The 15,977-nt window shown below is 42.1% G+C and overlaps 1 protein-coding gene across 8 annotated transcripts; it reads right to left on the bottom strand.

Moving 5' to 3' along the window:
• Positions 1 to 17: 17 nt before the first annotated feature.
• On the bottom strand, positions 18 to 15,534 carry LOC111247668 (E3 ubiquitin-protein ligase Mdm2-like). Of its 8 annotated transcripts, none has more exons than XM_022798897.2 (9): positions 15,394 to 15,534; positions 12,701 to 12,815; positions 11,295 to 11,372; positions 10,947 to 11,080; positions 9,078 to 9,133; positions 7,589 to 7,962; positions 7,310 to 7,420; positions 2,260 to 2,505; positions 18 to 1,963 (listed from the first exon to the last, which is right to left on the bottom strand). In XM_022798897.2, the coding sequence occupies exons 2-9, from the start codon at positions 12,806 to 12,808 to the stop codon at positions 1,664 to 1,666; spliced, it is 1,407 nt and encodes a 468-aa protein (XP_022654632.1). In that variant the 5' UTR covers positions 12,809 to 12,815; positions 15,394 to 15,534; the 3' UTR covers positions 18 to 1,663. The 8 variants fall into 8 exon arrangements, 7 of the variants coding, with proteins under 7 accessions (XP_022654632.1, XP_086839780.1, XP_086839782.1 ...); XM_086983654.1 differs by lacking the exon at positions 15,394 to 15,534 and adding an exon at positions 13,231 to 13,412 and having other exon boundaries at positions 11,295 to 11,398; XM_086983656.1 differs by lacking the exon at positions 15,394 to 15,534 and adding an exon at positions 13,231 to 13,381.
• Between the last annotated feature and the right edge of the window lie 443 nt (positions 15,535 to 15,977).

The following is a 15,977-nucleotide window of genomic DNA, read 5'->3' as shown; positions in this document are numbered from 1 at the left end:
GCAAAAAGCCATTCAAGTTACGAATTACGTTCGCTTTTATTAATCACCCATTTCCTATAATAGGTTCATCCAGTCTTTTTTAGTTTTTTTTCTACTTTTTGTGATTTATTCTTGTAAAAATAACAATTAGCTAGCTTACCGCAGTCAATTCTATTTTACGCCATGTTTGTTTCACTAATACAAAAACAATTGCTAATGATTTTCAACTTCAATTAATAGAAATTTGTTAAATTATTGCATTTTTCTACAGAATCAATTGTAAAAAATTAACCTGCTGCTGAAATGTTTTATCTAAGATTCGCGATTTCATGGGATTCTCAGCCACGCGGGTTATAGATATAGAAACTATTATTTACAGCTTCCATTATGAAATTAGCTATGTGTCAGGTCTTTCGCTGCAGAACGCTTCGCATAACTAACGATTAAAACACAAATTTTTTTAACAATAATTTGTCAGCCAGTGCCCAAAGAATCAAAAAAAGTTATTTCCGTAGCCACGTATAGAAGAACTTGATAATCTTCATCGATAGATACTCCCATGGATTAATTTGAGTTTTATTAGTATCCATTCGTTGCTAAGTAGTTACTGCCATATTCACGATAGACTGGTTCTTACCGATAACAGTGTGTTATCCCAAGTAAATAGAATAAAGGGTTACACAACTATGTAACTGTTCGCTTTAACACGTTCACACACGCAAATTGTAGCATTTTTTTACGCTTGAAATAGTCGATTTTCTTTGTTTTCTTCGAACGATGCATAAGCTGTATTCCACATAAATTTTAACGATCGTATACCAATTTATTTGTTTGATTTTCCTTAAACTATAAGAAAAAATGTTCAAGGAACTTGGATGCCCAGTCCCATTTGAAAACGCGTCTAGTCTCCACGTGAACGGTTATTCGAACTCGAAAGGACTCAGCCACCGATTTGCCCTGGATTACCTGTTTTTGTGTCCACGCATCGGAAATCTGACTAGCGGTTTATATTATGAAGGGTTTCTCCTTCCGTTTAGATTAAAGAAGGTAAAAACAGAACGTCAGTTGTATAATGTTAATTATATATATATATATATATATATAAGATTTAAATATATAGATATATCCATCTGTTGTGCATTAATCACCGTTTGACAGGTGGCATGGCTTTCTGACATGACGCCAATTGTGCCTTTTCTGATCGTTTCTGTACCCTATATTATTATATTTTTCCTAATAGTCTTTTTCCCTTCTACATGTAATATGTATTAAGCCTGCAAGTACGCTAAGTTACGCCTAGATATGTTTCTTGCTGGAAAAGAACTCCATCCGGGTGGCATGATATCTGAACGGAACTACTTAATCGATAAGTCACAAACTTAAAACTTAAGTAAGCTAGAACTACCAAATCTAAATTTAAAAAAAAGCAGTTTTTAAACCAAACAAAGACGTGCCGAATATCCGAATTTTGTAGGTGTTTACGTCACCATCTTACAACCGATTCCTTCAGTCGCAAGTGACAAATCGTCAAAAAAACTGTTTTCTTCCGCGTTGTTCTTCTCACGCTCGATTTTTGTTTTCTCATTTTATTCACATTTCGGTTTCCGCTACATGCGAAATTTCTGTTAGTATTTGAAATTGCCCGTTTAAGTCGAACCAAAAAAGTAATAAATATACAGTTTATCTACACGTAAAGGCGTACGACGCGCTCGACGATACGACGACATTGGGGGCATTTAAGGCCCTTTTCCTGCACTTTACGTGAGCACTTATAGCACGCAACGATATGGGCTGAACGACCATGACAAAAAGCCGTGTTTCGCGAACGCGATTCGCAGATGATGCACGTCCCTAGAGCGTCCAAGACACCAATCGGCGAAGTCGTTGGAGTTGTGTCTGTTGACACTGACGATTCGCATACAGAGACCGTCGAACATTGGCCCTGCGACGCCGAGTTCACGTCTTCAGAGGAGCCGTCCAGTGGCTAAAAAGAAAAATGAAATAGCTATAAATACCTGAGATGCGAACCGAATGTTTTTAATTGTCGTTATTACTGAACTATACTGTCAATGCCCCTCTCAAATGTAAGAGTGTACATACATACACATTCTCTCCATTAGACGTGTCGTAACAATTTGCCTGTGTCCTAGAGTTTTATTACGAAATGCCTATTCGAGTTGTTGCAACTCGTAAGAACTGTGAAACAACCTGGACAGTAAAAAGTAACAACATTGCTAGTTCCGGTATGGATCTAAAAAATGTTAGGATCCTTTTACTGACCAACGAGGCAGTCTCCGAATAGTTGGTCAGTTGTCCTAGATCGATACGACGTCTCTTGGTGTTCAAAGCGCTTTCATCGGTTTGAGCACTGTGCCGTTTGGCCCGTTTGCGACGCTGAACACTCGGCGGCACCCTGCGTTCATCCTCTTTGCGCCAGCCGAACTGTGCTGTCCAGCAACTGTGGCAAAAGCCTTTGCTGCTCTTCGCCTCATCACTCTGACACTTGCAAAACCACGGATTCTCCACCTGCGTACCATTGTTGGCCAAACGACAGAAAGACAGAACGAAAACCACTCATGACAATTACTCGCTTCTGTACAAAGTTATTAACGCGGTGGAAATGTTTCGATTGGAAATGCGTTTGAGAAGAAGAAAATGAGACTAAATAGAAATAAAAGGTTATGAGAGCTATCTTTATGGGGATGCGTCTAAAAAGTTCTGCAAGTTGCATATTTGAGTCATTCGCATTCGATTACTTAATTTGGGAAACATTCATACTTAAACGTTTGGTTTATTGATTGTTTATAACACAAGCAGTACTTCGACCGCAACAGCAGTCACCCTGTGTAACACACGCGTACTGAAACTTGTTCTCTGCCCTTAAGTTCTACGGTCGCTCGTCTGTTATCGCTGCCTCTACACTTGTTCAGTTACTGCGCACTGATTTCTCTGCTTAACATACCGATGGGGGGTAATTAACACTTCTAAAGCCAAACTTAAGACACAACAGTATGTCGTAAATTTTCAGCTAATTTAGTAGTAATGCCTACTCACAAATCACATGAGAACTCACAAATCAAGCTATTATTGACCACATACAATTCACATAATACTATGAACCTATATTTCACGTCGCTCTTTGCTTGAATAACAGAAAGTTCATAATCTTCGTCCCGGTTGCAAGTAAAACTGCAAATCAATCGGGACATGTTCTTCTTTCTCAGTGAACTCCAGGGAGCCGGTAGATGACACTTCATACAGTATGTTCGTAGACGTAATAATTGGGTAGCTTGTACAACACTTTCTAAACATAAGCTGGGTGCAATAGGATTTTTTGAGGCTTTGTTCGTAGCGCAGTTTTGGTTAAGGGAAATACGGAAGAGGCATTTGAAACGAGTTATCTCACGAGTACCAATACTAAACCGCAGTTGACAACATGTACTGGTATGTTTGCCACTGCTGGTTCACGTTGATATGCTTAAATCTTGCTTGACCTAAACGTTGAACCCGAAAATACTTTTTAACCCGGTTCTCTTTCAACCGTTGCATGTCTTTTATTGCATATGCACTTCAATTGTTACGGAAAGCAAGGACACAAGTATGGTATGTTGCTTTTGATATAAGACTCGAGAGCACAAAATCAGTCGTGCAAAAAAACGGCGAAGTACAAAGGTACTCGAAAGAGTACTTTTTCGAAAGTGCACTTCAACCATTCGTCATTAACAAATTGCCACAACCTTCTCAATGACTGTCGGCTCTAGCCTAGTATGTGCTAAACACCAGGGACGATCCGAAGCCTTATTGTTGCTTCAAGAAGCCACTTGCGGACATGATATCTTCAAGTAAACTGGAGAAAGCAGGATGAAGAGCGCGCACATTTTTCTGGTACAGGAAGAAGAAAGTTTTCTGCTAGACCCTCCGCCAGTCCTACAGTTCTTGTAGCCATAAAAGGCCACTAGAAAAGGAGGACGACTTCGCTGGGTCCGTCTTCTAGAAGAATAGGTATTTCGCGTTTGCATTCTGACTCTTTGCTGCATCCAGCATTTGCATAGTTCGCTGTTCTTGCACCTTGCTTGCAGTCTCAGTAGAGACTTAGAGCTAGTCAAGTCACAACCGGCTCACGCTTCGGTCCCTGCACAGCCGAGAGTCTTCCGACGAGATAGTGTTGCACTTCAGCGGAAAGTGTCCCGCCACACTTCTCGCGTGGAATCCCTCGTACCATCAGGGCCCTTTCCGAACGAAGCCGTGCGTGTTACTTGACTGTGACATTTACGCCACGGCGTTCACTGTACCACGCTTCAGACAAAGGTCTAGACGCACTTTGTTTGAAGCTTGTCGTCATTTCAGGATAGGTTAACGTCTGTTGCAACCCACTTGCAAGAAGACGGACCTGATTGTGATGCATCGTAGACGTACGGCCGCTGTTCTCAGGCGAGGCGGCCTTAAGGTTTTGATAAACATGTTGATCGTATTTACAGGCCCTATGCGCCAAACGCCGTCATTGCAAGGCCCGCAATCTCCGCATCTTGTCCTCGTCGACTAGCAAACGTTTTGCATCATCACCATCAACATATGTTCGCTTCTTACCCGCCGTACCCGTCAACCAACGCCAACGTACCCAGACCGCAAGGGCGAGCTCGGCGCGACCAGGGTTGCCTTGGCGTTCGCATCAGGATAACGGAAATGTCTAGACGCCTTCGCCTCAATATTACTGAGGTTTACCTTTCCCTTTGTAGGGCTCCCTGTCGAGCTCTATTCTCTCTCTGTTGTTCGGTGTGAGATGAGATGGTACAGACCGTGCGGTTGAAGTTCTGGTTGTCACGCGGCCATTTCCCAGGTCGGCGAGATTTCCGTGTCGCGTGGGACGTTCGGATTATCGATCACCAAGATGGGAGGGGACCGCTTCGATTTTGCGCTTGTCCAAGATGGGAGGGGACCGCTTCGGTCTTGCGCTTGTGTTGAGTCAGTAGTTGGTAGAGCCAGTAGAAAAGATGGTCAGTCAGCGGCGGACCCGAACTACGCATCGGGTAGCCCCGATTGGCTCAGCCGCTGCACAGAAGCTGCTAGGTTACTCAATGTTCGAGTCATGTCACGAAGTATATAACATGTCACTATTGTTCTAAGCTGTCAAGTACGATCTACGAGCATGTTTTTTAGGTACTTCAAGCATACCTGTGCGGATCAAAGCGTCAAAACGCCATATGGTATATAAAAGTTTAGCCGATACTGTCGCTATATAAATCTAGAGACTGAATTCAGTTCAGCTTTATTGAGATTTCAGTGACTATGTTTTCACAGCTGTAGCTTGGCTTCTAGGGCAAATGACAGTAATTAATAATATAAGACATTATACAGACAATGCAGAGTTAATCAGAGTTCATTCGCACAGGTGCTCGATAGTTCTAGTAGAGAAAATGTAAGGCAGAAAGCTCAATGCGCCACTTACAATTTCAACAACGGATTATAAATTTGGCTTTCAGAAATTTTCTGATTAATAAACTAATATATCTACCTTTAACAGTCATACTGCAAATTAAAATCTTAATACTACAATCATAGCATGAACAATGTTGAGATTATCTATTAGGACTCCTATAAATGTTGCCACATGTGTATACTAGTACTTGAGGAGACCGTTTATGCGCCTGGTCAAAACATTGTCAGACATGCATTTTAATACAGCTAAGCATTGAATATATGTATGTAGATATTGGATTGTCCGGAGCGAAATGGAAAATCTTAAAGAGTTACTCCTCTATACACTAGAACCACTAGCATGAGAAATAAGTACAAATTTCAATTCCGCAGCTATCTTAATATCTAATTCTAAAAACTAATAATATTAAGTCCTTAATATCATTTGGTGCTGAAAATCAACGCAATGGATTGGCCAAAACACTCGGAAATGTGGAACTCAGTTCCTTACTAGTGCAATCACATTAAAAGTTTAGGAACACGGGGAAGGTGACTACACATCTGGACCTCGAACGAGATCAGTGTGACAAGGCGAACTTATCGTCTACAGTGATACCGTGCTCCAGGCGAGTCCTATACAACACTTCTAGTTACGTAAACTGCCTAAAGTGCGCCACACGTTCTTCCATCGGATCTGAACCTAGTTCTTGAGTTCTTCTTTGCTTTAAGTACTTTTTAACGAAAATCCCATAACAGTACATGCTCCGAAAAAATTAGTATCGAAGTACCAGGAAGCATATTGTTCATGCTAAATGTTGTTTAGACGTTCCTATAATCACAGTCACTAGTCTTTCGTGTGGATCCTATAATGTAGTCACCGTTGTTGTCGTTTCCATCCGTCCTGTGGATAATTGCATCAGGAACGAGCTATTCTTCTGCAAAAGGCATTTCATCTTTCTACTGACCTTTAACGGGTTCCACCGACGTTCTTTTCTCAGAATTAGACTTCATCACTTAAGTTCATTTTTGGCACTAAACGATAGCTATTTATTTTTCTTGTTTTCACTTATAGTCGTACATAACAACAACATTATTAGCAAATTTCACGGCGTTTCAAAGATTATTCTGATTTTTCGAATAGCTCCGGACAATCTATATATATATATATATATATATATATATATATGAATGCGCTCCCCGCACGGGTCTGTAACTGTTCATATACTTAGGAGATATGAACCATAAGTGTTGCGTCATTCTCCTCATATGTGGCGTATATCATTGTCAACCGGTTCGCTAGCATCCTAAAATGATAACTAGTATACAGCAGGTTGGGCACGTAATAGGCCACGATATAATGCTAATGAAGCTGTGCACATTAGGAGAAAACGATCATCTTTGGGATGGTAGCACTCCCACCACAACACTTATTAACAACAATTCAGCTCCGCTGTACATCCCTTTATATATACATGTCGGAAAGCTACCGAATGAAGCGAATCCCAGAGATGCTCGTTTGCTACTGGTTTGCACAGCTCCACTAGCATTATACCGCGATTTGTTACGTGTTGTTTTTCGTTTTAGGCTGCTTGCAAACTGACTAAGAAGGATCTACGTCACATATAACGGTCACATTTCAAATCTCCTAGGTATATAAACAGTAGCAACTGCGTGCAAAAGGCACAGTCATTTGATACACTCCAACAATTTTTGGCCACTATTTACATATCATAACTATGTATTCCTTCTATAGTAATTACTAGGTGGTCAAAAGTTGTCACGAACGTTCTAGCAGGTATCGCTAGGCACCACGTAAGTTCCTTAACCATAGTAAAAGCGATTACGTAAAAAGTGGCCTTTCGAGTCGTCGTCTCCACTGTCGCGATTTTCCTCTACCGTGTGCGTTACCACATACCGTGTGCTCCGTATTGGCAGTGTTGCTAACATCGGCGTCCGAGCTATCGGCGAAGAACCCGTGATCTTCGTACCCGACGCTCTCCACCGTGACCTTCTCCTCAACAATATGCTAAAAAGAAGAAATGGGAAAGAAGTTCCTATAAAATACTAGAGGTCACTGTGCTACTGCTACCGGATGCTACTGCAGCAGATCATGGCTACTATTACGCAGACGACTATTAGTGATGCCTGAAGTCGATAACACAAAGTGCGATACACCGTATACATAGAAACTTACTATTTCGAGATCAGAGTCACTTGAGAAAGATTCGAGATCATCATCTGAGCCGCCGTCACTAAGCGGTTCAAATTCGTTATACTCAGAAAGTATCGATACAACGCTTGCTGCCGTACGATCTTCGGGATCATCAAGTTCGTCCAGATCGGACAACGAATCAGATGAGGATAGCGAGCCAACGATCCTCTTGCCACTATCTTGGAATTCTTCGAAGAGCGACAGGCCACTCCCACTGCCTTGTTCACTAAAGGCGATTTCCACGTCCAGTTCTTCAACGCTTTCTGACTCCTCTTCAGATGAACTAGCCTTGTGGTCATCGTTGACCCCATCCAGTACCTTTACGTCCGTCGACGCTTTAATACACGCAGGCGATCCTATAAGGTTACCATTACATGCCATCGTACAGGTCAGACGAGGATAAACAAGCAAGTTTGGCTCTAGCACATTATATAGCCCTGAACCTGTCGCTGTTTCCAACTATAGACGGCCTTCGCCAGAACGCAATAAGCCTTCTAATCATTGATGGCCATTATCAATGAGTAGAATAGGTATAGAGGAAGAGTTGACAGTGCGGACAAGTAAAAGTGCTAAATAAAGGCCCCGTGCAATGTTTACATATAACCGGGCCCTCCACGCTCTCCAAAGGACCGCCGTGCAACGGACATGCAAGGTCCGCGGCCACTTCTGTCGAGCCTTTCTCAAGTTCCAGCTGTATGTACCCACCCACCCCTGGTGCAGAATGCATCACATGACATCACAGTGGTGACAGAGTGATTGAACACCTCGCCGGCTAGGGGTGGAAGCAACGGCAGGCGTCAAAAGGAAATGCGGGGCCCGAGACGACGTGCAATGCCCCGTGGCCTTTAGGAAGGTAAGATATTGAGGTCTGGATGGTACTCGAAGCCACTGCTTAGGAACATTTTCTGTAAGAGTTTCAGGGCATGTGAAACCTTCAGACAGTTATCTTTCAGCAGCTAGCCCTAATAGAAAGGCGTTTAAATAAATCCGACGTCGTTCATCCAGGTTCTCTTATCTACGCCTACCGCATTCCTCAAAAGGTTAAGAGACAATGAACGGGGACGCATAGCTAAGTGGAAAAGAGCCGAGCAATTCCTCCCAGCTTTAGTTGCTTTTAAGGCACGGAGGCGTACGGCGCCTAAATGCCTTAAAATTGTCCCAGTGACTGCCTCTATAAAACCACGCGTCCTCCCTAACCTCGTAATAGGGCGGGGGTGAGAGAGCCTTGCATCTCCATGAAATCGTTCGAATGTCAAACAACTTATTCACGCATGGCTGCAATCACCACCGGTTATAATGGTCAGGGTTCTCCGCTTTCTAAGTTGCTTCGAGTGAGCAGTCATTCTCCTTGTCAAGACTAGGAAATCGACCAACACATCGGTTGCTGTTAGAAGCGAATCTTTTACGGACTAAGCTTAGTATAGCTTTTTTATATATTAGTTGGCCGTTTTTGACCAGAGCGAACCCTTACCAACATCGTGTCGTTTTTGAGTGAACACAGGAGATATGTGCTTCCTGATTAGGCTTCTGTGAGAGTGTCGTTGTAGTCGATTCGTTGATCCGAAGTCGCGCGCGTGCGATCCCACAGGACCACAGATAAGCGACACAAGAACGCATTGAGGGAACATATCAATGGCAGAGATGCAATGCGTAGCCAGATTTCATGTTGATGGTCAGATCATATTGAGAGGGGTAGATTGAAAAAGTTGGTAACAGAGAGAGAGAGGAAACCACAAATGGAGAGAAATTGTCCATTAATTATTAACCTAGACTTGTATACAGGCTGCAACGACTTGACTAATCTGAACCTATTGCAGGCACTGCAAAACTGTAAAATTATGATTACTGGTAAACGGAGCTACAGATCAAGACAAGCAAAGAAGTGATCCTCATTGAAAACAAACAGGTAATAATATAGCAACGCGAAAAATGAAAATTAAAAAAAAGAAAACCACGATTACAAAAAGCAAAAACAACTTTGAAATCATTCATTCACCAACCGGACAGTCACTCCTTCAGTCAAACGGCTCGTCACTACCTATGGTAAAAAACCTAACAATTAGTGGATAAGTTCAAAGGCTTCGCGTTTTGTGCCCGACACAAGTTTCGTTACCTGTATATCATCACAAAGTTGTTCTCAGCTGGACCTCTTGCCTCATTGCCAATGGCTCAGCTTGGTCGTCACATAATCATAGATAAGTGTTAGCCAATCAAGAAGTCAATAAGGCCGCCCGCAGTTCGTAACTCGACATCACGGTTTCAATTTTGTATTACGTTAGTGAACAGATGCGGTCGGCAGATTGACTCGCATTTTTTTCAACTGACCGTGTTCAGTAACACTGCGGTAGGCATTAGTGACCACTTGATTAGCTCACATTTGGGTATGATTTGAACGCTAAACGGGGACATCACGCCATCAGTTGATAAACGTGTATGTTCCGCTTATCTTCAAGCGCTTTCATACAATTTTCTCTTCAATCTTCGGTCGCATGAAAAAGCCATGAACCCCGGTTTTGAGGCATGCAGGCCCTATAGAAATGGACCTCACGTCAGTCTCGATGAAATCCATTGGTCTCACCCGAATCTAAGGTTCGCACTGCCGAAGTAAAAGATATGCTGTTAGCCATACTTGAGAGCTAGAGCATCAAAATAATCGTAAGGGGTGACAACAACTTGCACATGAACTGGATGCTAATTATACCTAGTCACGTACGAAACGATACATGTGAGAGAAATATAGAAGTTCATAATGAAAAGCTAAAGAGGCTTTGATAGTTGGCTATCATTAACTAAACGGTGTAGATTTACTTCAATCTCCCTGAGCCATCAGGGATCCTATTAGCTCTTCTTTTTATGATAAGCTATGCATCTACAGCAAAATATATACACTTCCATATTCGTACTGTAACATAAGAGTTCTTCTGTGGACCAGCATTGAGGTCACTGTTTTGCACCAACCACAGTAACAGTCAAAACATGTTCTACTGCTGAGATTTCTACAATCACTTTTTAGGTACTTTTTTGCCGACACATAACAACGAACATGATGACGGCGCAGAGAGGAGCGACGTGTAAGTCACGAAGCTCCATTTTGGCACGTTGTCGAAACGGTGCGACATCAAAGTGTCAACCACCTGCAACGTTCTCTCCTTACTACCCGCCCCAATATTCCTATATGCTATATTTTACAAACCAAAACAGATTCAGACAAGCATTCATTCATGCACCTAAATATAGATAGCAATGGTTAGGGAAAACTGCGCTTACAGTAGATCTAGAGGACTAGTAGTTACTTTGCAAAATTATCGAACCATATAAGCCAGATGGTCGAAATACATACACAGCCTCTCGATTGGTAAATGACGTCCTTTTGAATAATACACCCAGAGGATCACCGGAGCAAATTATTACGTCTGGACGAGACACGTGGAAGAGTCCATGTGAGACGATGTATTGCTTGAGAGAATGCACAATCTAAAAGAGAATTTTAATCAGTTAAAATAAACACTAGGTTTAGTTTGTTTCTACAGAGACAACTCACTCATAAAACATTTATCAAATTAGTGTTTTATAACCCTAGATATAAAACTTTCATGAATTTACAATTGACCAAATTTACCATAATTTTCAAGGGTTAGTCAGTTTGTACTAAACAAATAGAATAAGTATAAATGTATATTAGACTTACAGTTTCAAACGTAACGGGTTCATTTCCGAGTCCATAAGATTCCAATAAACGTAAAAATGCTTTATCCAATAAATACATCTGAAAAGGTCTCAACGGAACAAATGCTGCTCAGCTAATTTACAATCATGCATCATCCATTATATATATATATATATATATATACATCTATAAGAAAAAATACTACAAGTTAAGATTAGTATCGGAGCACAATAGACCTTAGTCCCATATATTATTGATGCTCACTTTTAGTTCTACTGTGAACTACAGAATAAGTTACGAACGACCACCGGATTCCTTTTGGTACTTCATTAGATACAGAATCGTATATTAGGTATTTAAACGTATCGGTTGTACCTGTTGCTCCAACACTTGGTCGCCAAGTTTGAGATTCGTAAGCTGCGCGTCGCATGAATCAACGAATTAGTACACGCAACTGACCCTTCTAGGAAATTGTGTGGCAAAAGCAACTTAGCGATAATGAGCATGCTATCTAACGGAAGGAAATAGAGTAGGAATATCCATTTCGAAACGTCGAGTGGTCGGTACCTGTTTCTGCCAAAGACCAAAGCACATTACTTGGCAGACGTGGCGAAAAATACACGTTGCTATTCTATTCTGCGACCGCTCTAGCTGACGCGACTGCGAATCACACTTCAAACGCTCTCGACGAAAACGAGCCTAAGAAGCACATGCATATTAACTCAAGCCAATCCAATCTGCCTACATGTCATGTAAATTTGCAGAAACATGCATGACAAAACCGGCTTACGCAAGATTTATATTTAGCCATGGCTTAGGAGTGATAGACAGACACATTGGGGAAAAACACCGCTAACACACACTTCGATGCTTCTCGTGCTGGTGCTGATGCCACCCAATAATATCGCGATTGTGCTTAGTTCTAATATTTGCCTTATGAAATTGCTGATAATATGATTCATAATAAGCGGGTTCGAAATAGCATATTGTCAAAACGCACGCTCTGCTCATTCCCAGATAAAACTGACCGGAATCAGCTCAGCAGATGCCGATGGATTAGATGTTTTGCTCTTTGTATGACCTATATAAAATCTTTTCCGAGAAACACTACCGCTCACTCCATCTATTCATCTATTGATATTTGAAAATAACAAATCAGTATAATGTATGTAACACAACTGAGTCTATAAGCAAATTAGTATTTACTCATAAATAGAAAAATCAGTCTGCTGATGTAGAGAACTTCATGACAACTATGTCGGTATAAAAAAGTTTAAATTACTGCCATATTACTTTATGGACCCTGTCTACACTTGATGCCTTTGCATCGAACAGGGTCAGGCTACCAGCTGCCACGTATTTAAGGTAACGAATCACACAAATCAACAAACATGCAAGAAAAAGACGAAAAACAATAACATACTCACATTTACAGTATCGACCGCTGGCGAGGCGGCACTCAGTGGCTGTTGGGGCTTTGGAGCACTCATTGCCAGGCCCGCCTGGCTTGCCCTCGAAACCACTGCCTCGGTCATGCTGTTGCTGCAACGTCGCACAGAAAGCATTTTGTTGTCACAATAGGGTGTCACTGTACGATCAGACCAACGCTAGCGCTGCTGCAAATCAGTTCAAAAGTATTCTAACAACGACGGCGGCGACAACAATAATCACCGCCACGCCTTGAAAGGGCCGTTGCTTATCGCCTCAACACTTCATCATTTTCCGAAACGGTATTGTTGTATTGCAGTGGTCTGTTACAGCCACTAAGTGTACATTGCATATACGTGATGTATACACGATCCGCTACCAGGCGGCAGCAAGTTCACTTGATATGTAGACGATGGGTTGAGTAGGCCGGCAAACCCTCGTCAATCTATCGTTGAATATACATGTCTCAGCAATAACTAAACAGGATAACTATCGAATTTTGTTGCCTTCGCTTTACAATGGCACGGACATGCACTGATATTGACACAGGCTGCACAGTAAAGATGCTGAGATAGATGACCGCGGCAATGGCGAGGCTGTTGGTGATTGCAGACTGCGGCATTGGACGAGGTCCGCGGTCCATGGGATGGGAGCTTAAAAAGATCATTGCACAGAAGAGCGCTCACCAGCACACGCGGCCCATACGACTACTCTGCCCGGACATGTAGCGGGCTTCAGAGGAGATGCGGCGACTAGAAGCAAGCCGGTCTAGCTACCATAATTCTGCTAGCAACAGCTGTAATAAAAATTGTCTTGTGTAAGGCTTTGGTTAGCTACACGCAACTGAAAAGCTTGCAACGTAAATATACAGTAACAGGGAGAAAAATCAACTGAGGAATAAACCATCGATCTCGCAGTCTCATCATCCTTTACAGGTTGTTCTGCTTTGGTAGATATTATTAACGCTCAGTCATAATGCAATCTTTTGGCTTCGTTTGGACAAGTAATTATGATGCAGTGGAAGCCTTCAGCGAGCTTCGCTGTTGTAATAGTAGTACCGATACTCGTACGTTGTACGTGTTTAGTCCAACAGCTACACTAGGTGATTATCTGGCACGCAACAAACAATCTAGTTAGTGGTTATGCTAGAGAAAAAAAAAAGTATATATATATACTTCTAGGCTTTAATAATATTTCTAATATTTAGCTTATAATCTTCATTTGGATAAGAGCTACGAAAATATTCTACGTCTTGATAGCGATTATACATTGAATGTTCGCGCAGTTTTGGAGCCTGAAAATGTCAGCTTTGAACAAAATGAATGTTTATCGTTCGTAGGATCAGCTTCGGCCAAGCCAAAGATTTTCAATCAAGAAATTACCTAAACTCCTCTAGAAGTAAAAACCTTTTCTAAGGTGCTGTAAACGAATAACACCACTTTTTCCTGACAATTTTTTTCTTTACTGTTCTCTCTAGTTAACGCCAGCAGAGATATGAGTTCAACTGTACACTCCTAACTACCCATTGCCATCTTCAATTTATTCACCTATTGTCGATGCATATTTAAAATAACATATCTCGCATTCGGAGTAACGTTTCGCTCTATGTTTATCCATAGTATTCTCGGTTAACAGCATCAGCCTCTACGGACTTCTCTGACGGTTAGTAGCAGTATCGAGAAGAACTGACGCAGTCGAAAGAACGGCCAGACAGACAAGAAGCCTGGGAATTTGCGTTACTATCTCTAAAAAATCTTCGCTAGACTAGTATTCGTCAACTAGCGATGCCGTAGTTCCCTTTCTCGCCCCAGGAGAACGGGTGCAGGCAGGCAGACGAACGGCCACTGATAGCGTTCCGAGGGACGTCAGCATGGCCGGAGACAAGCACCGGCAAGCCAGCTCCGTCTGCCGTGCAGCAAGGCTAGCGTCGCTACTCGCCATTTGTTTCACGAACAAATTAGCGTTAGTATGTTCATTGGCCGACTTGGTAACTGGTTCAGGCTGCAAACTCGTAACGAGTCATGATTCTGTCCTGGACAAAAGCAGGCTCGTTTGGAATAGAGGTGGTGGCACGTTTCATTGTTGGTTGGAAATGGGGCATCCACAATCGATGACCATTGTTTTGTTGTCGCCATGACTGGTCCAGCCGTTGCTATTTGCCAATGCGCAATAATAATGGTGGTATCACAAGCTAATTTTTGCCCGCACTTTCAAGCGGTGCAAAAGCATGATTTTTTTTTGGCTCACCGGATACCTTCTAATTATCGAAGCCACCTAAGACTGGATGATTTACGATATTAGTAGGACTAAACAAACTATATCGATTTTTTTTAGTACGGCGAGTTTAAGGTTTCAATAAACAACAAGCTGAGCATGCGGAGCAGCAACTCAAATTTTAGGTATATAATTCAAGGGCGTAGTACGCCACAGAACACCACAATGGCCTCATAAAAAAGCTATACTTTATTCACAGAAAAGCACAGTGTGTATAAGTGTTAATTACCCCATGAAGTATATTAAAGTAGGTTTAGATTTATAAAAATTTTAGATTTTTTTTGGTATGCTTCCGATGGTTTTGTCTTTACAGGAAAGTAATTTTTCAGCTAAAGCTCAGCAACAGGTTGTTTGCCTACCGTAACAAAGGATCTGTTATCAAACGTAGTGCGAATTCTTTGACGCAATGTATACTTACTTTGCTGTAGTCCACACAGGGGCTAAATTGCTGAAGCTCAGAAGGCCTATTCGATCGATTTGCCGAGTTCGCCTTTTTTCTACTATCAACAACTGATGATAAGGACGTACTACTCGACTCCGCTGTACCCCTTTCTAAGCACTAATGAAGCATTACGAACTGTCCAAATGGTCGGGCTGGGGATAAAGCACTGAGACCTGTCCTTGAAGCGTACGATCTTCTTATGGAGAAGCTAGAGCCCAGGAACCTCACTTTGCATTTGCGCACTCTTAGAGGCGCCGTTGGGATTTTCCAGCGCACAATACACGCACAGCAACAGAAATGGCACCACAGGCTTCCATTTTGATGGGCAAGAATGAGCAACGTCGTGACAGAGTCGAAAGCGTGATGGGTGAAAGCATGAACGAGACAGAAACGCCGTAAACGCGCCAATCTCGTACACTAATATCTAGAATTACTGTTGTATCAACAACAAACTCAAGACATTGTGGGGTAGCAACTTGCGTCCAATGTAGGGTCCTTATGGGTGCGCTACTTGTTTGGAAATGAAGGTCCGTTGTTGACGTTCATCTGATGATTCTGTC

This window comes from Varroa destructor, unplaced genomic scaffold (assembly GCF_002443255.2).
Source record: "Varroa destructor unplaced genomic scaffold, Vdes_3.0 BEIS01000003.1, whole genome shotgun sequence".
In the NCBI taxonomy this organism is placed as follows: domain Eukaryota; kingdom Metazoa; phylum Arthropoda; class Arachnida; order Mesostigmata; family Varroidae; genus Varroa; species Varroa destructor.
This window is presented reverse-complemented; position numbering and strand designations above follow the sequence as displayed.